The sequence below is a fragment of the Prionailurus viverrinus genome, unplaced genomic scaffold (assembly GCF_022837055.1).
Source record: "Prionailurus viverrinus isolate Anna unplaced genomic scaffold, UM_Priviv_1.0 scaffold_45, whole genome shotgun sequence".
NCBI classification, from domain to species: Eukaryota; Metazoa; Chordata; class Mammalia; order Carnivora; family Felidae; genus Prionailurus; species Prionailurus viverrinus.
This window is the reverse complement of record NW_025927610.1, coordinates 3,309,849-3,337,541: the sequence shown is the minus strand read 5'-3', so window position 1 is coordinate 3,337,541 and position 27,693 is coordinate 3,309,849. Positions and strand designations below refer to the sequence as shown.

The window sequence follows — 27,693 nt, the reverse complement described above, 5'->3', positions numbered from 1 at the left end:
TGTCCCGGGTCACAGTCCGGCCCGGGGGAGGGGCACGCGGGAGGGAGGGGGCCTTGTCCGCCTGCACCCCCGGCCCCCCCAACAAGGACCACCGCCCCCCCCCCCGCACCCCGGGGCTCCCCAGGGCCGAGACCCGCCGGTGTCCCCGCGAGGCAAAGCCACCAAAACAGACGCTGGGCCTGCCGGCTCTTTCTGGGGTTTTTATTTCTTTAAAATAATTCATACAAATGGTTACAGTCACAAACATGATTTTAACCAAAATATTGCTAGCCTACCACGTCAGCAGGACGGCACCCGCGCAGGCCAGGGCGCTGCGCCCTCACGTCCCGGGACCGGTGCCGACGGCCGGAGCGCGCTGTGCGCCACACCCTCCTCTTCTCTCCGAGCCACTTACAACGCCATCTTCGTTTGGAACAAGGGGGTTCATGCCAAAATGAGGAAAAACAGCCTCTGTTTTGTTTCTCTAAATTATTCTAAAAATAAGACAAGCAGGTAGAAAAAACAATGCACTGTGTGGCGTAGAAAGAAAAACGGGAAGGAGTCGTTGTCCTGAGAAGTTTGCCCAACTGCCTGGTCGCGGGTGTGTTCGGGCCGCAGCCTCAGCCCGGCCTGCGGAGCACGGCCCCTCGGGCTCTCTCCCGTAGACAGCTAAGCAAACCGATCCTTTGTGATGTTCTAAAGACTGTACACGGACAAGAACATTCATGATAGAATTAACTACTAAACTTCTTTTGCTTAACGAGGACGCAAAGAACACAGGACAGCGGCTGGCCCTCGGGGAAGGACGACTACGGCTGACGCGGGGAGGGCGGAGCGGCCTCTCGCCCGCGCGGCGCCCGGACAGTCTCTGGAGCGCTGTGGCCTCGCAGACGCCGCCTCCGCCACCACCCGTCCGAGGGCGCCAAGGCTGCAGAGCTCCGCCCGGGCTACAACTGGTCACTCGCGTGGTCTCTATCTGCCTCGGGCTTGACGGTTTGGCCGGGAGAAGGGGCGTGGGGCGGGTGGGACACAGGGGGCAGGCCGTGGGACAGGGACATGGCGCTGGGGACGATGCCTTCGACGGCGGTTGGGATGCCGCTGGGGGCCACGCCCACCACGCCCGGCGGGTACCTGCTGGGGGGGGGGAGGACCGCAGGTGAAGCTCGCAGCAGGGATGGGGGGGCGGGGCCTGGGCCAGGTCCCTCCCTCGGCTGCAGATCCCACAGCACAGGGCCAGCGAAGCGGGGGCGGCTCCCAAAGGCCCCGCCTAGCAGGACCCCTCCCCGCCCCGACTCCTCCCCTCGCTCCCGATTCCAGGGTGGTCTCTGCCCACGTGTCTGGCGCATCCAGGCCAGAAAGGCCATCCAGCTCGGTCTCCCGCGCCCTGCCCTCCTGCTCCACTGGGGCCCAGGCCAGCATGCACGTCCAGGCCTCGGGGCCCCCCACGGGCCCCTGCCCCACCCGCAGTCATCACGGAAGTGTTGTGTCCCCGCCCCCGCTCACCTGTAGGCGGCCCCGTTGAGCTCGGGGTGCACCACAGCCGGGTCCATGCTGGCCCAGTGGGTGGCCGCTGTCAGGTGATCCTTATTGACACAGTTCTTCAGGCTGTCGGGGATCCGGCCTGGGAAATGCGGCGGAAGGAGGAAGGGCAGTGCGTGTGCGGTGGCTGCAGCAGGGCCCAGGGGCTCGGGGTCCCTCCCTCCCCTCAGGCCCAGCAGGCGCCGGTCCTGGGTACGCTCACCTCGCAGCTCAGGGAGCCCCCAGCACCGAGCGGTGCCCTTAGCTCTCTGCCGGGGCTAGGGATTTTGGAGGGCAGCAAAGGCCCAGCCCAGGTTCACAAGCACAGCCAGACTTTTAAACGCGGGGTGAGGGAGGACACGCGTGCCGAATTCCCACACGGGCGACAGAGACCGGGCATCCTCAACGTGCTGTGCGAGGAGGACCCCAGGGCTGTGTGGGGAGCACCGTGTGGAAGCCGAGTGCCGACTTCTGCACTTGGGGGCCTGGCAGGGTGCGGAAGGGTGTGGACCCGCCCTGGCGCAGGTCCGTCTCAGCTCCACGGCCCGAGTGGCGGGGAGCAGAGGTCCCTCTGGCGGCCCAGCGGTGCAGGCCTCCCAAGGGGCCGCACCAGGGTCTGCCCGCAGCCCTCACCTGTGATGGCTCTCCGGATCTCCCGGGCCGCCTCCTCCCGCATCTCGATGGAGGCCTGTTCGCTGTACCAGGCCGCGTGGGGGGTGCAGATCAGGTTAGGCGCATCCTTCAGGGGGCCCTGGCTAAAGCTACGAATGGCACAGAGCAGGTCAGGGTAGTGTGGGGGGTGCCTGACCCTGCCTGGACCCACACTTCACCCCTGTGTCAGACCAGGGGACCTGAGGATGGTCAAACCTGCCCACGGGCCTCTGACAGCAGCGGGGACGCTGCCCCCGCCCTCCCTGCAGGCGAGGGCGCTGGTCCCCAGAGCCGCAGGGCCTCCAGGCCCTCCCGGCAAAGCTGACAAACCAGGGGCTAGCTGCCGACCCAGAACGGCTTCTCGGTGCGGGGCCTCTACAGACGCGGCCACACGAGGGTCAGCTGCCTCGTGCACCTGGGCAAACCCACTGACGTGGCACCCCGAAGCGCTCGGCATGGAGCGCGGGTCTGAGCCCTCCCCTTCCCCACCTACAGCACCAGTCACACGCCCACTGAGACCCGGCCGGGCCCCGGGGGGCAAGCCCGCCTGGAGCAGTAGCTCAGGCTGGACACCAAGCCCAAGGACGCCGTGTCCTTGGACCCTTGGCTGGGGCCTGGAGACTATGCGTGGTGGCAGGCCCAGCCCCACTCCGGCCAGCGGCCAGCGTGGGGCGTGAGGCTGGGTGGGGGCCCGGTTGGGAGACATGCTGTCCAAGGACCACCCAGGGTGTCGCCAGGAGGCACCTGAACGGCTCCGACTCGTGCACGTCCAGGGCTGCGCCCCGGATCCGCCCCTCCTTCAGGGCCTGGGCCAGCGCCTTCTCGTCGACCAGCCCGCCCCGGGCTGTGTTCACCAGGAAGGCGCCTTGTCGCATCTGGGGGACACAAAGGACAGCAGGAGCGAATCGACATGATCAACACGGAGGCCTCTCCACTTGCCTTGCCCCGCCCACCCAGGGGAAGGGCCTCAAGGACCAGGGGGCACAGAGGGGCCGGCTCTGGGACCTCGCGCTTGGCCTCTTCCCACCCAGGCCAGCAGGAGCTCTCTCGGGCCGGCAGAGGGCTTGGGGTCTGTGTGGGCCCCGCCCCACCTGGAGGACCGGGGAACGCACAGCTGGCCTCCTGCCACAGCAGTGGGGTGTCCCGGCCCAGCCCCCCGGCTGCATGTGGTGCCTGGCAAGGACCTGACGCATCCAGGACACGGTGTGGCCCGAGCTCTTAGCCCTGCACACACCTGGAAGATGGGGTTTCAGGACCTTGTGGTGCTGGCCTGACGGACAGGAGCCCTGAGACGTGGTCCTCAATGCAGCGGCCCCACCAGGGAGCCCCGTTGGCGAGGGTGGGCTGGGCTGCACCGGCTCTACCCCCGCACGGCCTCACTTCCTTCTGCTAAAAGCCCTCAGGGTTGCCCTGAAGACGCCCCCCTCCACTGCTCCAAGGTGAGGGGCTCCACCCTGCTCTGAGGTGAGGGGTTCCCACGACCCTGAGTTCACACCAACTAAACCAGCCCCGCCAAGCTCACACGGCCAGCCGTCAGGTCAGGGGGGCTCCGGCCCGGCTTCTCACCTGGTTCTCGGGGACGTACCCCAGGGCCATGCCTGTGCCCCCTCCCTCCCCCCTCCAAACCCACCAGCTGGAGACAGAGAGGAGCCCCAGGTGCCCGGCCTTCCCCACAGGACTGCAGGGCCTGGGGCAGACAGCAGGGGTGATCCCCACCCCCAAAAAAAACATGCACACACCTGCAAGGCGGGCAGAGCAGCGGACACAGAAAATCCCACACACAGGCACATGCGCGTAGGCACGCACACACAGGCACGCGCCTAGGCACTCGAAAGGCCTGGCCCGGGAGAGGCAGCCACTAGCTCGAGCGCCGGCCTGACCCAGGGCAGTTCTGAAACCCTGGTGACACCGTGTGCCTCATGGCCACTGTCCGGGCACCCCCGGCCCCCAGGGACGCTTCGCCCTGCAGACACGGTACTGAGGCACGTGGCACAGGCAGACGGCGCAGGACAATGCAAAACCCCTGGGCGTAGCGTCTGCCCTACACGTGGGGATGACAGGACCAGGGACTCAGAAGACAGGCCTGCCTGTGTGGATGACTCCCTAGCAAGTGAGTCTCCAGCCAGGAATCCACCCACCGGGAACCCAGGCCCCGACCCTCCCCCTCCCCCTCCCCCAGGCCCCCGGCCCCCAGGCCCCGACCCTCGCCCTCCCCCAGGATCCAGGGAACACGGGCCCTGACCCTCACCCCCGCCCCTGGGCCCCTGGCACCCAGGCCCCGATCCTTGCCCTCCCCCAGGACCCCAGGACCCCGGGCCCCAACACTTGCCCTTCCCCAGGACCCTGGGAACACGGGCCCCGACCCTCGCCCTACCCCTGGCACCCAGGCCCGACCCTCGCCCTCCCCTTCCCCCAGGAGCACGGGCACGAGGGTGGCGGGCGCCCACCTGCTTGACGGTGAAGTCGTTGATGAGGTGGTGGTTGTGCTCGTTGAGGCCGCAGTGCAGGCTGACGCAGTCGCTGTGGAACAGCAGGTCCTGTAGGGTGCTCACCCGCTGCAGCCCCAGCGCCCGTTCCGTGCCGTCTGACAGGTAGGGGTCGTAGAACAGCACGTTGAAGCCGAAGGCCTTGGCCCGAAGTGCCACCGCCTGCCCCACGCGACCTGGCAGGGCGAGACTCGGCGTCACCGGGGCCGCAGGCTGAGCGACCCCCCACACCGCCTCAGTCTCCCCTGTGCCCGGGGCCGCTCGCTGTGGGGAGCACGGCCCTGTCCGCCCCCAGGCATCTGCTCCCAGACGCTAAAGACGGGGCATTCAGAGAGGAGGGCAGGGGCTGGAGGGGGTCCCTGGGGAAGGCACAGGGTGAGGGCCGCAGCACCAGAGGGGTGGCCCCTGCATCTGGAGGGGGGAGACCAGAGGGGCTCGGAGCCACTAACTCCGAGACCCCAGGAGAGAGCCCTGACCTGGCCACAGTGGGGCCACCGGGCAGCCAGGCCCAGGACAGCGCGGCCCCGGTCCCAACGTCTCAGGGAGCGGTGCCGCAGGCCAGGGGGCACCCCGCACGGCACCGCAGGGCCCCTCTGGAGTCCCCGGCCGGCCCAGGGCAGGGGGACACCCATGAGGAAAGCGAGCAGGGGAGAAACAGCCCACGCTCCCTGAGGCCACCGTGGTGTGGGGCGGGGTCCCGCACCTGCCTGCTGAAGGGTGACTGCCCGAGGGACGGGACCCCCGGGACCCCAGGTGAGACCAGGGCAGAACAGTCCTGCCGGCCGCACCCAAACAGCTGCCCACGGTGCCACGAGGCCAGGTAACTCAGCCACAGGGCACCCGCTGCCTGGTAGGTGGGGCCGAAAACACACCCAGACACCCGGAGAGCCATTTAGACAGTCCCCTGAGTGGGGGCCGGGGCAAGGGCTGCTCGGGTCACCTCTGCCAAGTCAGACTCGGCCCGCCCGGCCCCACCAGGTCAGAGTCTCTCGACAGCACTGCCGAACGAGATCACGCAGCCCCCAGATCGACCTGGCCAGGCACACTGGCTGCCCATCCACCCTCCTTCAACAAACCCCACGCCTGGGGCCCCAGGTAAAGGGTGCCGTCCCTGCCTTCACAACAGTGGGGGCAGCAGGGGGGAGACGCTCACGGGGACCAGTCCTGGTGTCCACGTGCCCATCTCAGCAGGACGGCGATTTGTGCCGGAGGAGACAGGCCTGTGTCTCACGGACGACCCCGACCTGCGCTAACACAGGTGCGTCCTCACGATCGACAATACCCAGACGTCCCTGTGGCACTGCCCCACACTGCACACAGCGCTGCCTCTGTGGGGCGGGGAGGCCGTGCGGGCCAACCAGAGGAAGCTCAGGAGGCAGCATGACAAGGGGGTCCCATCCATGCTGGCCTCCCAGGTGGGTGGAGCCCGGGTTTGGGTAGGGAAATGGGTCGCAAACAAGAAAGAGAAGAGGGACATCACGGACCCCGGAAAGCTGCCTGCATGGCAGGTAAACCACCTCCCTGCACCCACAGCAGGGTTAAGGGCCACCTGGCCCTCACCTGAAGGCCACGTCCACTTAGCCGTGGTCGGAGCGGGGACAGGGTGAGCGTGTCTGAGTGTGGTGGGCGTGCGTTTGTGTGTGACCCCATGGGCAACCATGTTGGCGTACGTGTGACCCACACCTGCTGTTCCTGGGAGGATCAGCCCCACGCTGTCTCCAGCCTGGAAACCGCCCTGCATGGGGGAAGTCGCCCTCAGGTCGGGGGGACCGTCCAGCGTTGGGGGGGACCGCCTGGCAGCACAGCCAAGCCCCGGCCTCGTGGTCAGCCGAGCCAACACAAGGAGCAAGGACACAGACTAACTCACCTAGTCCTATGATGCCCAAGGTCTCCCCACGGATCCTGGCCGCTCCGGAAGCCACTTCCCGGATCTGCTCAACGCTCTGGACCCGTGTGCCTTCCCGCAGCGCCTGGTGCAGCCAGGTGGTCCTGCGGTACAGGTTGAGGATGTGGCACAGGGTGGAGTCAGCCGTCTCCTCGACAGACGCCGCCGGCACGTTGCAGACCGCGATGCCTGGGAACAGATACACACGCGCGGTCACCGAAGCCAGTCGTGGCCCTTCCCTCACGCAAGGCCAGAGGAGCGTCCCCGGGCCATCCTGGGAGGCTAGGAGGCAGACCCTGGTTACGTGCCACGTGGAGAAGCTGCCTGTAGGTCCAGCGGCAGACAGGACGGGACACGGCAGGCATCTACCTCGCCCAGATTGCTGGCCACCTGACCTTCTAGAGGCGCCTGGTGAACGGAGGAGCAGCTCCTCGAGCTCCCCCAAATGCCAGGATGATGCCAAACACACCGGCAGGGCTGCAGGACGGGCCCAGGGTGGGTTCCAGAAACAACTCAGCCCACCATGAAATGCAAGAGCTGGTGGGGGACAGGGGGGCCCAAGCCACAGTGTCCCCTAGACCTGGGAACAAAACTGCTGCCTGGGAGAGCAGACCAGGTCCTGGGACTTCCGAGTGCCCACCTGCCAGGCTTTGAAAGGTAAGCACAGGGCTCGGCTCTGACTGTCCCTGGCGGAGGAACAGAGTGAGGCCAGACTCCGTGCACAGGGACAGAGCCTCCAAGGAGCCCCCAGGCCACGGTGCGACGCTCCGGGGCATGCTGCTTGGGGGCAGGTGACAACAGGGCGGGAGGGCTCGGCCAGGTGAGCCGGTGGTGGGCATGAGCGTGCCCACAGGAGCACAGTAAACTCCAGGACGCGTGACGCAAACCCCACCACGACTCTGCGGCAGGCAGAGATGCCGGAACGTTCTGACAAGTTCCTTCAGCTGCATCCCGGAGGAAAGGACAGGCACAACCAGGCACCGGGGGCACTGCCTCTGACCGCAGGCCCTGGCCAGGCACGACCTGGCTGGATGAGGCCACGAGGCCGGTGCAGACACACGGGGAGGCAAGACCAGAACGCACACTGGCCACGAGCCAGAGGACACGTGCTCTCGCGTGGCTTTCTGAGGAAGCTGCTTTGACCAGTGGCCGGGGCTCTGCACCCCAAAAGCAGGCTCATGAGTCACCTCCAGCCAAACAGGCAGCTGCAGGGGACTCTTGGTGTAAAGCAAAACCCACAGACAAAACCAGATGTGACGAAATCCAGCCCAGGGAAGGACACACGAAAGCTGCAAAGGAAGAGCCCGGAAGCGCCCTACCTAAGTCCCCAGCTGACTTGATGTCGATGTTGTCGAAACCACTGCCGATCCGAACAATGATACGAAGAGCTTTGAACTTCTCCAGGTCCTCCCTGGTCAGCGTGATGGTGTGGTACATCAGCGCCCCCACCGCCTCATTCAGCACCTGCCGAGAGGGAGGGCGTCCGCCAGTCACATGCCGGCCCCACCTGGGCCCCCGGTCTGCCTGCTGCCCCCAAACCAGCCCAGACACCCTGGGTGGGGGGAGGGGAACACCCCACCCCCAGCCTGGCCCCAGGCTGGGACAGTCCAAGGGGCTTCCCGCTGTTCTCTCCTCTGTGCACTGCGGCCTTCTCAGGCCAGAAGCCACTGCGGTGACATTTGAGGTCACCACAGTGTGGCCCTGCTGACTCTGCTCAGTCTCACCTGGGAGTCCAGGGCCTGCCCCGCCCCATGAACTGCAGGCCCAGGAGAACGCACTGTACGGGGAGCGGGCTGACCTTACCTGTGGGCACCAGACAGTAAAACAGACAGAGGAAGCTGGGCATTGGGAGGACACAGAGCATCCGAAACCCCCAGACCCTGCGGAGGTGGGTGGGGGGTGGCGGAAAGCTGCAGGGCCGCTGTGACAAATTGCTACCGGGACCGGAGCGACCCCACGAGGAAGCTACAAATCATCGTGGCAGAAGCGCACATGGGGCCCCACGACCATAAACAACTGCGGGTAAAGGACGTTTCACCTGCGTAGGGAGGACGGCTGTGCGGAAGGCCGGGCCGGCGGGGCTGCGACGTGCCCCTCGGATGGCGTCCGCTGCCAGGCCAGCACGGGACGCTGGGGGCCGCGCCCTCGCCCTGCACGCAGGCAGCACGGGCCCCGCCTCTCCAGGTGCTCAGGTGGGCGAGGTCTGCCCCTGTACCTGCAGCTCCCGCTGGCCGGCGAGCGGCCCAGGGCATTCAGGGCAGCCGCAGCCAGCACGGGCCTCCCGGGGAGATGGCCATGGCTCTCCGGGACAGCCCTGGACGCCTGCCCTGGCGGGGTCCTCCTGTCTGTGTGTGGCCTGGGCTGCCTTGCGTGAGGCCCCAGGTGCATATCGGTGTCCTGCCTCCCCAGAGTTTAGATGACACGGGCTGATGCCCCACTCCGCTTGCAGAACCGCCCAAAGGGGGCGGCCCTCCCCAAAGTTAGGGCTCCACCCACAGGCCCCGCGCAAGCGTGGGGCTCTCCGCGGGTGGGGATAAGCCCTGAAGACCGAGCTCAGAGCCGCTGCGCAGGCCACGCCCACACCCGAGGGGCCTGGTCCCTGCCGACCAAGCCCCGCCTCACTCGGCGGTGCCCGTGCAGACCACGCCCATACCCCCACGAGGGGGCAGGCCCGCGCGGACCACGCCCACACCCCACGCGTGGCCTATTCCCTGCTGACCAAGCCCCGCCTCACTCAGCGGCGCCTGTGCAGACCACACCCCATGCCGCTGTAGCGTGGCCCCCAGTGTGCACAGCACCCCGCTTGGAAGCCCCCAGGGTGCCCAGCAGCCACACAGGAGGCTGGGACGCCTGGTTTCTGGGGGGCTTGGCCCAGGTCCAGGAGGGCAGCAGGACCGCGCCCCAGGGCCGCGAGCACGGCCTTAAAGGGCTGTCGTGGCAAGAGCCGGACGTTGGCGGAAGAGCCGCAAGGTCCCATCTCCGGGCCGGCGATGCTCCAGACACACGGTGTAATCCAGGGCGTGTCATAGTTCAGGGACCCTAACAGGGTACAGCCGTGAGCTTTATAATCAAGACACCTCCAATTCAAAAAAATGCGCTGGCTACTGGGGACTTCCAGCACCATGCTACCCTGTCCTCCCCCAGACTGAGCTTCCTGTGCTGACTCTGGGTCTCCTGCATGGGGAGGGAGGCCAACCACAGGCTCTGCTGACCTTGAGTCCCCAGGACGAGTGAGGCCAGCAGTGGGCTGTGCACAGGCTGCTGGACGGCAAGGCACCAGGCATGAGCTGAGGGGGACCGCACCCAGGACAGCCTAGACTCCGGGCTGATGTGGGCAGTGGAGTAGAGCAGGCGTCCCGTGTGGGGTGCAGGGCACAGTGAAGCTGCTAACCGCCCTGTCTCAGTTCCTTCCTCCACTGGACAGATGGCAACCCAAAACACAGACAACTCCCTCAGGCTGGCATGGCCTCCCTTCTCCTGCCGGCTGAGGTGGCCAGGGGGACATGGCCGTAGGGGACCACACCAAAAGGGCCAAGGGAGAGATGACTGAGAGGCAGGACAGAGGCGGCCTGGGTCCCTGGTCCTGCGAGCTCTGGCTGGCCCGGACTTGAGGGTGCTGTGGGCCCCTGCTCCCGCTCCTCGCACTGAAGATCCTAGGAATTTCAGCTCCTAGAGGCGAGGATGTGCCAGGCTGACGTGTGAACAAATGGGATGGGTCACTGCCCACATCCTGACCCCTGCCCCTGGACTCCTGGAAGGAGGTCCAGGCTGCACAGGCACAGACTTCTGGCACCTTGACTGGCCCTGGTGTGAGAGGGAAGCGAGGACCCACGTGTGACAGGGGAGCAGCAGCGAGTGCTGAGGGGACACAGGGTTAACTAGGAGCGCACGAGGAGGGTGGCTGGGAAGCGGACGCGGGGCTGTGGGGCGGAGGCAAGAGGGCAGACCTTGGCCAACGAGACCCTGGGAAGGGTCGGTCCTCTGGCTGCTGTGCTGCACAGACCGGAGACGTGGGTGGCCATGGCAGCAGGGGTGGGGGCGAGGGGACAGATCTGCCGGTGCCCACTGTGGGCAGACACGGGCGTGCAGCGGAACTGGGGATCCAGATGCGTGCAAGCCAGCGCCAGGAGGAGCAGCCCTGGGCTCAGGGACACACGGACTGTGGACGGGAGCTCCCGAGGGAGATGGGGTCTCCGGCCGGGGCAGCTGGGCACATGCGGGCCTCTTGCAGAGAAGAGCAAGGCTCAGCTTGCGTGCGTGCAGGCGGCCGGCTTTCTATCTTGAGCATTTAACCACGGCAGGCAAGTCTTCAAATCGTGACCTTCACTGTCCTGAACTACATCCCGACACGGACGATCCGGGATCTGACGTTCCCTACTGTTGGGGCATCTGGGTTACGACCACTGTTGGCTGCAGTAAAACCCACGACTGCCTTGAGAGAAGTCCCTAGCAGTGCAAACCAGCGGGTCCGCTGGAGAGGCCTCTTCGGGCTCCGGGCGCCGCTCCGGCCGCACCTGGCGGTTACGACCCCCGCGCCGGCACCGAGCCCGCAGCGCCGGGCAGTCCGGGGTGTAAAATGCTACGTGGGAGGGACACCCGTCGTTTCAGCCCTAATTTGCACTTCTCGGCGTGACCTGCCCACATAGGCTTCTTGGTAAATTTTTTCATGTCTTAATCCTTTTTCCACTGAGCCTATTTTAACCACGCGGTACCAGGTGAAGTTCTCAGAACAGGAAGCTGCAGTCCTCAGCGGCCACCCGCCCCTGGCCCTGCCAGGGAGGCCCCGCCCAGCCGCGGGGGGAGGGCCCGCTGCCGCGGCAGCTCCGTGCAGACGGGCACAGGCCAGGACCACCGCACCGCTCCACCCGGCCCCCAGGCCCACGCGCCCTGGAAGTCCCTCACATTCCCTCTCGTGACCGCGAAGGGGCTGGGATACCCCCAGGTGCCACACCGACCTCCCAGAGGGGACGTCTGTCTCCCTAAGTCGGACACCGGCAACTCACATCCCCCTCCACCAGCCGTGTGGCCAGGCTACTGCCTGAACGGTGTCTTTAGCCCCCGAACGGGTACGTGGGGCCCGCCTTGCAGGATGAAGTCAGCCCAGGGGCCCCGAAGTGCTCACAGCAGCAGCAGGGTCTGAGGGGCACTCGCTGGGCACCACGCAGAAGGGGAGCAGCAAACGGCTGGCTGGGAAGATGTGTGCTGCGAGGCACTGGCGGGGTCCACGACGCCCCCTCCCTGCATCCCGGAGGGGAGGCCTCGCTCGCTTCCTTTACACACACACACACACACACACACACACACACACACACGCACGCACCATGCGCAAGCTTCCCAGGACTTCAGGTTTACTTACTTTCTGCGTCCACACAAAGGTGTGACTCATTTTGTGAGGCTGAGGCTCAGAAAAGCGGGCCAGTGACACGGTGCCCCCAGCACACTTTTATATGGTTGTCACGGGATGTTTCCCTGTGACAAAGGGCCACGTGCAGGCCCAGAGGGGGCAGGTTTTCACAGAACTGCCAAAGCACCATCAAAGCCGGCCACGGCCACGGCCACCGCTGAGCAGGCGTGGCGCCTCACACCTCCCGATGCTCCCTGGGTGCAGCCAGAGCGGGGCTAACGTGGGGCGGGGACAGTGTCACCTGCTTCCCGGCGCTGTTTTTGCCCAAACGCACCCTCCGCCGCCCCCCATCTGCTGGGACTTGTCTTGTCCCTGTCGCTTGGAGGAGAGCAGCGTGAGCCGTCTCGGGTACAGCAAACAGCCACCCATTTGTCACTCTTGTCTTTTCTTTCGCCACGTGACTGTTTTCGCTGCTCTTCAACGCAGCGACCTTTTCTGTGGCACGGCCCCGTTTTCCACAGAACTCAGCACGGCCACTTCTGTCCTGACCTCAGGGCGGGAAGGTCAGCCCCTCCAGAAGCCCCCCTACTTTTGTCAGGACACGTGCACACGCGTGGCCGCTCACCTGGGAGGCTGCCCCGGGGTACCTGGGCTCACTTCCCGAATGCTCCCCGCTTCCCCGGGCCCTCTCAGTGGGCACCAACACAGCCCTACTGTGTGCTCAGAGTCGCTGGGACACTCCCGCCCGAAAGCCACCTCCCGCCACGCACCACTCGCTGCATTTGCCTGGACGTCCCCCTCACTTCTCGCGCGGCCCCGGTACCTCCCTCCGGGGACCAGGAGCCTCACTTTTGACCAGGACTCTCGAAACACTTTTTCTGCGCCCTTGCCGTCTTCCTTGACGTGTCCCCACATTGCCGCCTACAGGTGCCCCACTTTCCCAGAAATGCCCCTCAGGGACTTCCTGCTCCAGGCCGGCTGACGGCACCCTCCCACCTGCCGCGCCCCCCCCCCCCCCCGCCCCCCCCGGACTGCCCCTCTGCTTTGCAGGTGCCGGTCTTTAAGGAGCTTCCAAGAGTAACTGAGAAAATGCCCCTGCCTCTGCAGTCTGACAACGTGCAACCCTGGGTTGAAAACTGGTTTTCCCAGAAGCTTTAAGGTACCCAAAGTGGGGCTGGTGGCGGGATCTGCCACTTGAACAGCAAAGCATCCTGCGGGCCCCCAACACTTGTCCTGGTTTCGCGGCAAGAGAGCCAGAGTCTCCATTTAGCTCTGGAAGGTTTCTTCATCACATCCGGTGATGTGTTCAGTCTCTCCTCCGTAACACTCAGGTAACATCCGACATCCAGCTGGTTACAAGCAGGTAGAACTAACTCCCTGATCCACGGCGATGTGGAAGAGAAGCCGTTTCCCTCCCAAGCCAAAGCCCTCAGATAGGTGGTCCAGGGGCCCTGTGTCAGCTCCACAGCCATCAGGGTCCAGGGCTCCCGTATGGTGGCTCTGCCACTCCCAGGTGGCTGCCCAGGCTCCAGCCATCACACGTGGTTTCCGGCCCACAGAGAGGGAAGGCGGCTCTGCACACAAGGCCTGTCACCTCTTCCTGGTTGGACTTAGTCCCCGGGCTATGCCCAGCAGCAAAGCCTGGGGAAGGAGGTGTGTTTCCGCCGGGAAGCGGGAGGTTCCCGAGGGTGGCAGCTAGGCGGGCACGCCCGGCCGAGAGCCCTTGGGTCTGCAAGGCTCTCCTCTGGCCTCGCCTCTTCCACCTCTCCTTCAGGCTCCCCTTGGCTGTGTCTTCCAAGCTTTCTATTAAAATTAAGTTTTTCCACTCGCGTGTTTGATTTCCAAGTGCGCGTTCGAGTTCTCGGGTGCCGCCTTCCCGCCGCGAGCCGCCGGCTGCACAAGCAGGTGCCCCGTAGGTCTCGCTGAGGCTCTGACTGGCCGGGTCCCAAGGCTCTCTTCTACCCAAAGCGTAAATCACAGGCCGTTTTTCTCTGCGAGTACCCGTCGTCCTGTCTTCCCGAGCCGTCTGGCAACGTCTGTCTGTCTGCTGGGCGTGGGGCGGAATGGAGCTGAGGCCCCTCACTGCCCCTCCCCGGGTGTCTGACTTGCTTATCTGGGTTTTACGTTAACTTATCAAGATAGTTTTGATAAATTACAATTTTAAAAGAAAACACGTTTTGGGTTAGTGTTCAAATTTATTGGTAGAACTTGCTTTACTATTGCTTATGGTTTTTAAACATTTCTATCTGTATGTCTCTTTCATGCCCTATATGGGCTGTAGTTTTCAGCGAAACGCTTTGGGGGCGCCTGGGTGGCTCAGTCAGTTAAGCGTCCGGCTCTCGACTCGGCTCAGGCCTTGACCTCAGGGTTGTGTGTTTGAGCCCCACGTGGGGCTCTGTGTTTACAGCATGGAGCCTGCTTGGGATTCTCCCTCCCTCCCTCTCTCTCTGTCTCTCTCTGCCCCTCCCCGCCTGCATGTGCACACTCTCTCTAAAATAAAACTCTGAAAAAAAATTTCTTAAGTAAAAAAATGAACTAAAAGTTTTAGTCTGGAACAGCAGAAGGTTCACAATCGCCCTCCCAGCTCCATCGTTCCACACGCACGGGTGTGCGTGGCCACATGGTTCCGCCCTGTGGTGACTGAAGCGGCCAGCACCTGGGCGGGCCACAGGCCAGACCGTCACGTGGGCAGAGCCCCACTCGGCCCCGTGCTCCTCGCCTGGGCACCCGAGCCCCCATGCACCTTGCCCCGGCGCTGCCGAACTCGCCGACCGTCGGGACGGGAGGGTCTCTCCTCTGGCATAAACACTGGCGGGGGGGGGGGGGGGGTCACTGTGGGGGTGTCGCAGCATGTGCCTCCTCCAGAGGGGCTGCTCCGCGAGCGCCCCACAGCGGGCGGCACTCCGCCAGCCCTGGACGGTGGTGGGCCGTCACTTGGTCACGGCGCTCCTGCCCCCCCCACCGGCCCGCCAGGTTCCTGAGGTTTCTATCAGCAGCGCACACGCTCAGCCCCACCCTCGGCATCCTGGCTCCTGTGGGTTTTCTTCCACAGCCATGGGCTCTCTCTCTGCGTGGGCGGGGGCTGTCTGCCCGGGCCCTCGGGTTCTGTGACGGACACGCAGCAGAAAACGGCTGCTGGGAAGGACATGTGGCTTGGCCAACGGGGCCATCCCCTACAGGGGACTGTCCGTTGCCTCTGCCGGGCCCCCAAGGCGCAGCGGCGTGGGGTCGCCGGCAGCCCGGCTCAAGGCTTGACACGGACGCGTCGGGCAATGTGGGGGTGGCGGGCGGCGTGAGGACGGCGGCTTCGTCCCGTCCATCCTGTCACCGGGGCCCCAACCCAGACCCGGGCTGGGCTGCCCGCAGCAGGCCCTCCAGGAGCCACGTCCAGAAGCAGACACCCCAGGCCCAAATGCCTGGCCGCCAGCCCGGGACGCCCCAGGTGACCAATGTGGGACCAGGATGACGCAGCTCACCGGCCCCCAGTCCTGTCTGCCATGTCCGCGGCCCCCGGATCTGCTTTCTGGGAACATCTGGTCGCAATGGCAACGGCTCGAGATGCCAAGCAGTAGCCGTCTCCGCCTCTGACAGGGTGGGGTGACGATGGCCGCACGTGTCTTGGTGGCCCGGGAGCCGCTGAGGCTCACGCCTGAGGGACCCGCCTGCCCTCCTCGCTCCCCCGAGCACCCCGCGCCGTTACCTTCTCGTGGATCTCCTGCGTGGACTGTGCGTCACAGAAGGCCACCGTGGCCACGTCCTTCAGGATGGGCATCTCCACCGTGCAGTCCCGGCCGTCGAGCAGCGCTACCAGGGGCCGGGGGTGCATGGGCCCGTTCATGATCGGGGGTCGGACGCCTGCGGAGACAGGAGCGGACGCTCAGCACAGCGGCGGCCCCGGCTGAGACCTCGAGCCCCCTGCCACCCGCCACCATCCGCAGCCCGGCGCAGGCCCGGAGAGGTCCCGCGTGTGCTCGTCTGGACTTTGTCAAACCAGGGTTATGAGCCACCGGGAGAAGCACACCAGCGTCTGCTACAGCTCACTGAGGCCCGAGTGAGCAGGGACGCCGCCGACGGTCACCACCCCACGGGGCTCGGCTGCAGACACGCGTGGAGGCGCCGGGGCAGCCGCGGTCTTCAGCACTGTGACCCCGGGACACGCAGACGCAGCGCCACAGGCCTCGCGATGGCATCCGTTCTTTTCCGCCTCTGGCGGCAGCGTGGCTACCCAGAAACCCTGAAGGGACCGCGTCTGCTAGCAGGTTTGAAGAGCAGACACCGTGCAGGGGTGGGGGGTGAGGGGGACTCAGAATCGCCAGAAGCTCCTTCCAGACAGGAGGGGACTACGCCTCGTCCAGGAGGGCCTCCCAGGCGCCGGGACCAGCCCCGCGCACCCCACGGCCTCACGAAGACTCGCCCCGGGGAAGGCCCACGGCCCCAGTGCACCGCCTACGCGAGCCGCCTGGACGCGGCGGCCCCGGCGGGTGGCTCAGAGCGGGGTCGGCAGGGCCAGAACCCCGTCTCTGCTGCCTCCCTCCCTGCCCCGCGAGCGGTGCGATTCCCGCCCCCGGGGGGCCCGGCACAGGCGCGGTCTCCAGACGGCCCGGAGCTGCGCGCACCGACGGCGCTCACGTCTCCAGCCGTGCTGGGACGGTGATCTCACTTAGAAGACTGACTTTACCAGCGGAGGCTTATCGCCGCCGTTCTCGAGTGACCTGGAAGACGCCCGCCGCCAGAGTCCCTCAGCTCTAACTCCTGACGAGCACGGACCGGCGTCACCCCCGCGAGCTGAGCTCTGAGGCTGTAAGGCCCCCCTGCGGGCCCGGACACCGCCGATGCCAGGGCGCCGCCCGCTGGAGAGCAGGCCCAGTCCGCAGGGCTGCCCAGACGCAGCGTCGTCGGGACCCCCGACCGGACGACGCCCCCTCACCCAGGGAGGCCCCGGCCTCCCGACCACGCAGCCAGCGCCGGAACAGGCCTTGGGTTTCTGCGGCAACTCCCCAACCCGGGAGCGAGCTTGCGGGCGGACGACCAGAACAAACCCAGCATCGACCTGTGGCCTGGACCACCTGCCCTGGGGAGGCGTGGCGGGGGTGGGGGGGGGGGGTGGGGGGGGGTGGGGGGCTGGGCCCCCCGAGGAACCCCCTCGCTCCACCGCACGCGGGGCTTCACTGAGGCTGTCCTGACCCGCCGCACGCGCCGAACGGACAGGGTGACCGCGGTCGCAGAGGGCCTGGTTTCCAGCTGCTTCACACTCCGGGAGCCCCGACCAACCTGACATTTCTTAATATGGGCTCAGCTTCCACGACCATGAATTCGACTTTTCAAAGCGTTTTATCTTCAGAATCCCCCGGCAGAACCGCGTCCTGTCACTGGATCCTCATCCCACGTCTTTAATTGTCTCGAACCAAAGCTCTTAGGCTCCTGATCCTTGGCGACCACTGAAGCCTGCGCCGGGGTCAAAGTCTGACTAAAAATTAAACACAAGAAACACGTTAAAATACCGTCGAGAGCCAACGAGGACTCCCAGACGCCGGAAATTCCACACTGCATCCTTGATTCTGTGCCCGCGGCTGCCAGGCCGGGACCGCCCAGAGCCAGGAGCCGCGCTGCTTACCCTGAAGGTCCTCCTGGCACGTGGGAACCCCGCCCCAGGCGCTACCAGTGTCGGCGAGGTGCAAGGCCGGGGCGACTGGGGGCTAGTCTGCCGCCAGTCCTGCAAACCTCTGTCTCGTGCTCCCAACGGCCTCCTGGGCCTCTGCGACTGTGCAGGGAGAGTGGACTTCTGAGGGGGCCACCGAGAGGGAGACCGCAGGATGCAGACCGGAACACAGACACCACCGTCCTGCACCACACAGGACCCAGGCGGGGGCTGTCCCCCAGGCCCCCTCTGCCGGTCCCCACAGGCCACATCCCGGGCACCGGCATCGACTCAGGCACGGCCCCCCCCACCCCCCGACAGGACACTGAGGACACACTCCTGGTCACACACCTGTACGGACGGGCTGAGGACGTGCCAAGAGCTGGGACTGAGCATGGATGCTCAGGACCCCTGCTCTCGGCATGGGGACAGCATGCCAGGGTGGCCCCGAGGCCTGGCTGGGAGCCATGGTGGCCGGGACCCGCGACACCACCGGTGTCAACCTTGGGATCAGATGGCACCTCGGGAGGCCGGCACGGAGCAGGGACCGGATGCACTCGTCCCCCGCCCGATGCTGGCCACAGGGACATCGGGCAGACCGGCCACAGCAGGGACGTACCTGCGGCCCATGGGACCCACGTGGCTCTCACCCTCGCCAGGCTCCAGCTGTGACCGCCACTTCTGCACCAAGGCGGGTGCCCTGTGCTCCTGACCCACGAGCCTAGGCTGTGCCGGAAGGCCACGCTCGGCCACAGCACCTCCCGGGTCTGCTCACCTTTAGTCTGTGCAGGTGTGACCTCTGACCCATATCCTCTGGCCCCGCCCCTGAGCGAGGATGTGCCTTACAACCCGAACCTTTGCCGACTGGGCTCGACCGGGCAGGACCCAGCCTGCAGCAACCCTGGGACACGTGGTGGCAGGGGAGCGGGGGCGGCCCTGTGTGTGCGGGAGTCTAGGGCTGGTGCAGGAGGTAGCAGCAAGGCCAGACCCAGGCCAGGCCCGCCCCGCCCTGCCCCGCCTCCCCGGGAGGCAAGCCTCACCCTTGACCTTGACCTTCAGAAGACGAGCAGGGGGCCAGCAGCGGGCCTGAGGTGTCTGGGCCAGGGGCGGCAAGCTGGCTGCCAAGGACACAGGTGTCCACCAAGGACAGCTGAATCAGAGCCCTCGAGTCTGGCTGGCCTGGCCTCCCCAGGACTTCTGCGCCTCCCTGGCGGTGAGTGTCCCGACTGGCCCCAGATGAAGCACCACTTCCCAGGCCTCACGGGATCCCCACCACGTTCCCTGGCCAAGTGGGGTCGCCCTGTCTGCCCTGCCTCGCCCCGCACAGTCAGCAAGTGCAGGGGAAGGGGGGCTGGAACGGGCCACAGCCAACCGTACAGTCACTAGGCTTTCTTCAGTCTTCCCCCTAAATCCTGAAAGCATCCAGGGTGTCTCCGGCCGGATCCTCCCTGGTCGGCGTGGCCCTCGGCAGACGGTGTTTCCGCACGCTTGCACGTCCTCCGAGGGGCCCAGGGCCATACGCCCTGTACACACGGGTCCCGAGTGCCCTTGCACCCCTGGGGAGCGGAGCCAGACGCCTCAGGCACTCTGGCGTCACGCCCTGGATTCTCCCGTGTCCACTGCTAACCTCTGTTGTGAAAATGATTTCAGAGGGAAGCGTGGCTTTGCCAAACCTGACCTGGGTTCAGAAACCCTCGAGCAGCCTCAAGGGGTCGGGGTGTGTTTCCGGGCCACCTCACTATGGGCGGAGGTGTGAGCCCCACCCAGGGAAGCACCAGCCGGCGTGGGGCTCAAAGGCCAGCCCGAGTCAGGCCCCACGTGCAGATGGGTGGTGACTCCGGGCTCGGGCCACACACCCATGAAGGCGAACCTGGCTCCCGCCTGCCCCGGTGCCCCACGGGTCTCAGTGCCCGGTGCCTGGGGTCGGGGAGGGTGACCCAAGTCCAGCAGCAGAAGAAGCCAAGTCCAGTGCGGGAGAGAATAACAAGGCCGTACGACTACAGGAAGCTTCTAGGCTGGTGCCGGGGGACATTCGAGTTGTGAAAATACCATCTCCACCTCGTTTCTAAAAAATGCCAGAGAGAAGCCCCCCTAAGGGATCTCACTGCTCAGAACAACTACAGAGAGCCACAAGGACACAGAGGTGGGAGAGAGGGTGCAGCAAAGGACTGGGGAGGACACACGGTGGGGGGAGGTTCCTTGCGGGCCGGCAGTAAGGACAGGGCCAGGGTCACTGGGGTCCCGAACTGTGTCTGCTCTCCTCACTGAAGTACCTTTTCTCGAGCACTTTTGCCGTGTAATCAATCGTCTAGAATTCAGTTTTGCCACAAATGATAAAATCACAAAAACTAAAAAATGCTCATTAAAAAAGACGAAATGCGGGGAGCCTGGACGGCTCAGTCGGTTCAGCACCAACTCTTGATTTCGGCTCAGGTCGTGATCTCACAGTTTGGGAGTTCGAGCTCAGCACTGGCCTCTGGGCTGCAGCACGGACCCTGCCTGGGATTCTCTCTGCCTCTCTCCCTGCCCCTCCCCCATGCACACAAGCTCTCTGTCTCTCAAAACAAGTAAATAAACTTGAAATAAAATAAAATAAAATAAAATAAAATAAAACGCGAAAAATGAACGACGAAATTAGGAAGACCTCACCGTAAAACGGAAAAACGTTAGCACGCGTGCGCACTGGCGCGTGCGGGTTCGCCTGGTGCTGGTGCCACAGGCGCTCGACCCCAAGGGTGGCCCGCGCGCCGGGAAGGGGCACCAGCTGGCACGCACCGGCACGTCCCCGCCGCCGCCAATTCCAGGCGCCCCGCCACACGCCCGCCACACGCCCCCCGTGACTCAGACCCCGCAGGGCTGGGAGACCATCAGGAGGGCTGAGCTTTCGTAACAGCGAAAGGGGCGTTCCCCCTCAACAGGGAAATGAAACCAAACGTCCACCAGTCAAGGAAACCTCTGGACGGTCCACGGTTATCGTTCGCTCTTCCGCAGCAAAACCGCCTACCGGCCAGTTAGTTACGTGGCGGACCACCTCGCGCTGCCCCAAGCTCCCCAAACACGCGTGTCCGGCACCTACACGCGGCAGCCCCAGGCCAGGCCTCCTGCCCCCATGGGCGAGGGACAGCTGGAGAGAGTACGGCCAGCAGGGTGGACCCCAGGGTCCCCGTGGGTGCCCTGCCCGTGTCCCTCCGCTCCACCCCCTTCCTCCCGGTGCCCATCCCACGATGACCCACAGGAGGCTCCTGAGAGTCCCCTGCTCCAAGACGGCATCAACAGCTCTTGTACCGAGAGCCCCTCGCCGGGGGACGGGGCCTGACTACCGGGGGTGGGGCCCAGAGACCCGACGGGGGTCTGGGAGCGTGGGACACAGGGCTCCGCGCCCACCCGACCCCGTACTCAACACTGCCGGGCTCCCTTCTGCCCCCGCCCGGCCCTGATGTCCCACTCCCGACGACATGCGGGCTGGCTTACGGCATCAGCAGGAGAGGGGCATCTGCGGGCACCCACCTCGGCACCTAACAGGCGCCAGGCGGGCGGTGAGCCCACGGGGAGGGAGTGGATTCCGGCGCCCGCCTGACACACACGTCTGCTTTACTCTGCACGTGACGAGCTGCGCTCTCCGAGGCGGTGGCTCTGGGGGGCTAGGTGCCCACAGTGGGAGGTGACGGCACCCACACCGGGCCCCACGATCGCAGGTGCGCATCTGCATCCCTGCAACTCAGCAAGGCGGTGGAGGAAACGCAGCGGTCAGCACGGCTAGTGAGTCAGGAAGCCCTGGCCAGAGTGGGGGGCACAGGGGGGCGGAGGGCCCGCTGAGCTGCGGCGGATGCCTCTGCTGGCCGCCACACGGCACAGGCCCCGCGGAGAGGCACGCGTGAGCACCAGCACAGGTGCCGCGACGCTCGTCGGCACACGGTTCTAGGCTGGCCGGCCGGTTGCCAGTAAGCAAGGCTGCAGCACAAAGCATGGTTGGGGGGGGGGGGGGGGGGCAGGACTCCAGCTGTGACACCAGCACCTCGGCGGGAACACCCCACCCGGCACGGGGCAGCTGCGTGCAGGGGCGCACACGCTCTCTGTCCTGTCCTCGTACTCGCCCTGAAGTCTGAAGCTGGTCTCAAAGCTCATCTGAAAGAAAACGGGGCAAGAGAAGGGACCACAGGTCCCGGGGGCCCCTCCCACAGGTGTCTGCGTGGAGCTCTGGGGGCCTGTCTCCCCGCCCCACCCCCCCCCCCCCCCCCCCCCCGCAGTCATTCCTGCTCTCCCCACCCCCAGCCCCGCTGTGCTTGATTTGACCTGGCCTCCTCGGCCCGGCTCTCCACTGGGGCTCACTCTCGGGAGATCGGGGGTCTGGGGACGCCCGAGGTGTCCAGCCCTCTCCAGACGAGCCACAGCAGCTTCCAGAGAACCTAGCCCGCTCTGGGCGCAGCACACCTGAGCTGGGACCCCGGGCCCTCCCCATCCTCCCCGCCAACTCTGACAAGCACTTCCTGCTCTACGCCCACAGCACACTCCCAGGACTCCAGCTGCTTCTCCAGCCTCAGAGACCAAGCTGTCTCCCCATACCCTCCGCCCCCCTCCGCTCAGGCCCCAGGTCTCCCCACTGCCACAGCCGGGCCCCTGGTCCTAGATGCTGCCTCCGAGACACTGCGCCCCTGACCCAGACCCCCGAGACCCTCAGGTGCTGCCTAGCCCCTGCCAGCCCTTCCTTCCTCCTCCACAGAGCCGGACCCTCAGCCACAGCAGGCTGCCCGCGGCCAGCCCCCTCCGCCTTTCAGCTTCTGCGGGCCAGCGGTCACACCCTCCGGACGGCAGCCTCCTCGGGCCGTCCTGGTCCAGAGGCCCCGGGCCTGGCCACGCTGCCCGGGGCAGGGCTGCGGGCTGAGCGGAGGGCGGCTCCCACAGCGGGACTGTGTCTGGCCTGGCAGGACCCGAGCCCGCGCAGACCAGGCCAGGGTGCTCCCTTGGGCGCCGCGGGGCCGTGGGGCAGAGTGGCCTCGCAGACCTCAGCGGCCAGACTGTCAGCTGCACGCGCTGTGCCACCCCCTTAACTTACCGTAACCCACGAGGGCACTGACCACCACCCAAGTGCGGACTAAAACCGTGGCAAAGGCACGCTCCTGTCCCCAAGAGCCTCAGTCCCACATACTCCTCTCTCGTGCTTTTATGCGGCTTTGTGACACTTCAGGATCCCACAAACGAGAACCTGATCGCCGTCACAGAGAGGGTGCTGGCTGGCAGTGGAGGGAAGGTGGCCTTCCCTCCCCTCCGCACGTGACATCCGATAACTGCTTTGGGGACACCCCACGCGGTGCCACCACCTTCAAGACCCGGCCAAGCTGCAGGACACGGACGTCACAGACACAGGAAGACGGAAGTCAATGGCACCACGGCCTCCATACAGGCCAGAATCCACGCCTGGGGAGGGTCCAGAAAGCGCCGCCTCGGCCCCCCCACCCCGGCCCCCCACCCGCCAGACCTGCTGGGATTTCTTCTCAACCGTCCCAGCTTCCAGTCCTACCACGCTGTCACCACCCCCACCCCGCCCCCGACCTCGCCGAGCACAGTGCTCTTGTACCACGGCGGTCATCCAGCCCGTCTACGGCCGGGCTCCAGGGCTGACAGGGACATAAGGGACCCCTTCCCCCAGGGCGCCACACCAGTGCCGGCCCGTGACCCGTCCGCAGCTGAGCTTCCCGGGACGGCAGTGACAGGAGATGTGAAGTCCCGTCTGGGGACCAGAGGCGAGTGAGGTGTGGACACCCCCCACCCCACAGACGGCGGTGCCGGGGCCAGACACCTCCCCCCCCGTCCCCCGGAGCCTCGCACGGGTCCTTCTTCACGCCACCAACGGAGGGAAACCAGGAGACGCGCTAGCCTTTGACCGGGTCCTCCACACCCAGGAGCCTCGGGCGGCGGCCACAAGCTGTGCTCTGGCTACTGGACCGGCAACGGCCCAAGGGCACGGGCAGTTCTGCTGGCCCAAAGGAAGGCCCCGCCGATCTTCAGCTTCCACCGGGTTAGTGGGGAGCCAAGGCCAGAACCCAGAGGCCAAGGCCCGCCTCCGAACCCAAGGACCCTCCTCCTGCAGACAGTCGTTCATCTCTGCCCTGAGGTTCCAGACAGGGGTGGCTCCAGCTCCCCAGAACATGGGGCCCTCGGGGCTGAGCGCCAAGAACCAGGCCCTGCCCCAGGACAGTCAGCGGGACCTCAGCAGGGCAGGCGACACCAGCCCCAGGCCCAGCTCCGTGCTCCCAGCCCCCCACCCCCAAGTGTCCTCGAGCTGAAGAAAAGAGGCAGGAAGGAAACCCCAAATGCAGTCAGGGGAGAGGACGGACAGGGGCTGAGACAGGTCACCCCTGCCACAAGTCCATTTCTCAGAAACGGAGAGAACAGAGAGCAACCCGCCACAGCTGGACAGGCTGGAGGTGCACCAACACCCCGAGACAGGCTGAACAGGACACACGTGCGTGGGGTGGGAAACATGCAGCCCCAAGCGCGCGTCCCTCAAGAGGCCTCGCAGAGACACCCAGACCAAACCCCGCGCTCAGAGGTGGTGATAAAACCCGACAGAGAAGAACCCTGGAGCGACCGTGGAACACAACGGCCGGCCCCTGCAGGAAGTGGAGCTCCAGGGCCAGCACACACAGCGGGCACCAGTGGGAGCCACAAGGAGGGGGAGCAGACCAAAGCCGGGGTCCAGCAGGCCCCCCACGGCCCCCTCTGGCACAGTCCTGAAGCTCTAGGGTGGACAGAAGGTGAACCCCAGAGCACACACATCGCCAGGCTGACATCCAGGGACAGCAGGGACAGCAGGGCGGGCACACAGCACAAGGCGGCACTGCCCCAGGACCCTGCTCTGTCCCCAGGCCTGTCCTGCCCCGCCCCTCACCCTGGCCCTGGCCCCATCCTGTCTCCTAGACCCGTCCCCAACACTTAACAGGTGCTCACTCACGATCCCACATGGCCTCACACCGCCATCCCCACCTGACAGACGCACACGAGCAGAGCACACGACAAGCTCAAGACCACACACCCGGCAGGAGCTGGGCCGGAATGCCCCCAGGGACGGGCTAGGTCTGTGCCCTGGTCCTCTCTGGTCACTCCCCTAAGAACCTCGGGGATGCCACCCCACACCAAGAGTGGATGGCCTGCACCGACCCACAGGGCGCGTGTGCAACGCTCCCTGTGCCTCAAATGTCGGCCATGCTGGAGGCCAGCAGCTAGAGCACCCTTTGGTGTACATTTTTATACAAATGAAGTCGCTGCTCTTGAAGGAGAGGGCGGATCCTGGAAAAGGGGAAACCAGGTAGGAAAAGGGGATGTGGCCATCCCCCCATTTGCGACCTAATTCTCCAGCCACCCCCAGAAGTGGGAGCTGGGTGAGGATTTCACCTCTGACTGCTCGATTCAGACGAACCAGAGAAAGCCAATCTTGTTCCACTTCTGGGTGACAAGTGGTCCCCCCTCCCCCAACCAGAGGTTAATCTGTCCTAAACAAAGCACGGGGAAAATGATCACTATAAAGGGGTCTGGCCGCTGGCCAGGTTCCCGGCTTAAGCCGCTGCCAGCTTCAAGGCTGTCCTTCCGGGCATGCCCAGAGGTGGTGCCCTCATTTCTCCGCACACAGGCAGAGGGCCGGGCAGGGCACCCAGCCACAGAAAGATCTAGCCTCCAACTCCTGGCTCAGGTGTGGTTGTAGTCTCCCTCCCACAGGCCTCACGGAGCCGGTGCCCCCAAGGTTCCAACGGCAGAGGGGAGGAGGAGGGGCAGCTCCCGGGCCCACCCAGCCCGGCCCCTCCCCTGCTGGACCCACTCCAGAGAAGGCGCCAGGCCCCGGAGGCTGAAGGCTGGAGTTGACCGCGAACTGCAAGACGGCCCCCTACACTTGGGTTCAACAAGGGGCACCAGGCACTGAGACGGCGACCAAACCAGCACCCACCCAGGAGTGTCCCCAAGCTGCCCTGCTCCCCTACGGCCCCAGACCCAGGGTCCTCAGTGGGAAAAATGGGGGGCAAGGCCCTGCTGGGTCGTCTAGAGCACCTGCCAGGATCCTGGTTTCTGACACCTTTATAAGTGCAAAGGGGAGAAGAGGTGCCTATGACAAACTGAATGGGGTCCACACCTCTTGACGTACTACGGTGGAACAGACTGGCTCAGAGGAGTGAGTGCAGCGCGCAGGCTGCTCGGTTGGGGAAGCCCGCGCCCCAGGCTGCTGGCTGAGGGCCACCCAGGGAAGGAAGAGCCGCCCTCCCCACCAGCTGGGCGCTCTAATTTTATTCCCGTTTAGAAAATGAGTAAACAACTTCAAAGGGCAGCACGAAGCGTGCCATAAAGCCAAGCGCCCCCAAAACCGCCTGAATGAGCAGCAGCGAGGGAGGAGCCCGGCATCCGCGGCAGCACGCGGCCAGCAAACGCGCCCGGGGCGCAGGGCCGGAGCTCGGCGCCCGCAGGCCCGCAGACACGCAGCCCCGCAGCCCCGCGCCGCAGTCCGCGCCCGGCCTCGCCCCGGGAGCCCACCCACGGCGGCTCCACACGCCGGCGCGTCCAGGTCGGGGAACGGGGACAACGGCCAGGCCACGGGGGGCCCAGAGGGGACAAGGCCACGCGACCGCCAGGAGGCCGGCCCGGTCCCGGCAGGACGGACGCGGGCCGGGACGCAGCGGCCCGGCCCGCGAGGGGCCGTGAGTCCGCAGGGCCTAGACGCCAGGGCGCACCAGCGGCGCCGTAGGGCCGGGACTGGGGGTCAGGGGCCGGGCGCGGCGCCCCTTTGTGTCACCTGCGCGGGCGGCGGCGGGCGGGGGCTGGCGTGACGGCGGCGCCGGCGCACGCGCACTCGCACGCAGCCGCTCGCGCACGCGCACGACCCTCCGCGGCCCCGCCCCCGGCGGCGCGCGGGATACCGGCACGCACGCGCACTCGCACACAAAGCCGGGGCCCGCGCGCGCCCGCCCGCCCCGCCCGCCGCCCCGCCCCCGCGGCCGGAAATGCGCGCGCGCGGCCTTACCGAGCGGCAGGCCCTTGTTGAGCAAGTGCGAGCTGCCCATTGAAAGGCGCGGGCGGCCGCGGGCCCCGACGAGTCCGGCGCGCTCCGCCGCGAGCCCGGCGCGTGGGGCGGCCTGGGCGCCGTCCGCTGCTCCGCCCGCTCGCCTGCGCCCGGGCGCCGCCGTGCCGAGCCGCGCCGCGCCGCGCCAGCAGCCGCTCCACCGGGCGGGGACAGGCGGCGCGCGCGCGGGCGGGGCTTCCGGCCCAGCAGTCTCCTGTTTCCAGGCGCGAGCGCCGCGCAGCAAGACGCGGGCGGCTGCAGGCCGCGCCCGCCCGCCCCGCCCGCCCCGCCCCGGCAGCGAGGCTCTCCCGCCGGGCGCGCCTGGCCGCACCTACCAGCATCCGTGCACCCTCCTACCTCGCACCCAGCAACCCCCTCCCCCGCCGCCCCGTATCCGCGCGCACACACACGCACCTGCCCCGCACCCACCAGGCCTCCACCTGCCGCGCGCGCGCGCGCGCACACGCACGCGCGCGCGCACACACACACACACACACACACACACACACACACACACACACATCTCTGCCCCGCACCCATACGTGCACCTGCTAGGCCTCCACCAGGCCCCCACCTGCCCTGCACCCGCGCGCGCACACATACACACACCTGTCCCGCACAGGCACGTGACTCGCACCGGCACACCCGCACAAACACCCATCTACACACTTTCTCCGCACACACGTTCGCCGTGTGCCATCTGCTCCACACCCACTGGACCTTTACTGGCAGGCCGCACCTGCTCAGCACCCAACCGAGTGCCAGGCCGCATCTGCCCTGCACCCGCACCCTGGGAGCAGTGTGTGACCACCTACCCCACACCACGAGCGCTCCTAGGCCGGGATCGTTTAAATATTCTTGGGCCACTGCAAGGAGGCACCGCAGGTGCGCAGTGGCTCTGGGTGGCTAAAGGGTCGCAGGAGGCTGTGACAGGGATCCCAGAGGATTTCTCTGGGCAAACTTGGTCTTACGTTTGGGTTCCTGAGACCAAGGAGGAGGTGCACCCATGGTGGGGTGAAGCATGGGTGGGAGGCACCCGGGAATAGTTTTCTGATCCTGCAGAGAAGAGCAGCAACCAGAAGTCAGCATCAAGAAGCCTAAGCAGGGACTTCCCTAAGCCTGGTGGTCCCTGGGAGGTGGCCACACGTG

At 66.1% G+C, this 27,693-nt stretch overlaps 1 protein-coding gene across 5 annotated transcripts; it reads right to left on the bottom strand.

The window, feature by feature from the left end:
• Positions 1-186: 186 nt before the first annotated feature.
• Positions 187-26,653, bottom strand: CTBP1 (C-terminal binding protein 1). Of its 5 annotated transcripts, none has more exons than XM_047847217.1 (10): positions 26,506-26,643; positions 17,135-17,330; positions 15,564-15,718; positions 7,839-7,983; positions 6,502-6,708; positions 4,596-4,810; positions 2,893-3,023; positions 2,131-2,258; positions 1,483-1,600; positions 187-1,113 (listed from the first exon to the last, which is right to left on the bottom strand). In XM_047847217.1, exons 2-10 carry the CDS (start codon positions 17,139-17,141, stop codon positions 927-929), a joined length of 1,293 nt encoding a protein of 430 aa, XP_047703173.1. In that variant the 5' UTR covers positions 17,142-17,330; positions 26,506-26,643; the 3' UTR covers positions 187-926. The 5 variants fall into 5 exon arrangements, with proteins under 5 accessions (XP_047703173.1, XP_047703174.1, XP_047703172.1 ...); XM_047847218.1 differs by lacking the exon at positions 26,506-26,643 and adding an exon at positions 26,278-26,333; XM_047847216.1 differs by lacking the exon at positions 26,506-26,643 and adding an exon at positions 17,478-17,716.
• Between the last annotated feature and the right edge of the window lie 1,040 nt (positions 26,654-27,693).

Excerpts from the sequence above, each read along its gene's own strand:
- CTBP1 (XM_047847213.1), bottom strand. The coding sequence starts at position 26,545 with ATGGGCAGCTCGCACTTGCTCAACAAGGGCCTGCCGCTCG. Across the intron at positions 4,811-6,501 it reads CTTGGGCATCATAGGACTAG|GTCGCGTGGGGCAGGCGGTG; the intron begins GTGAGTTAGTCT and ends TCGCCCTGCCAG. Across the intron at positions 1,601-2,130 it reads GATCCGGAGAGCCATCACAG|GCCGGATCCCCGACAGCCTG; the intron begins GTGAGGGCTGCG and ends CGCATTTCCCAG.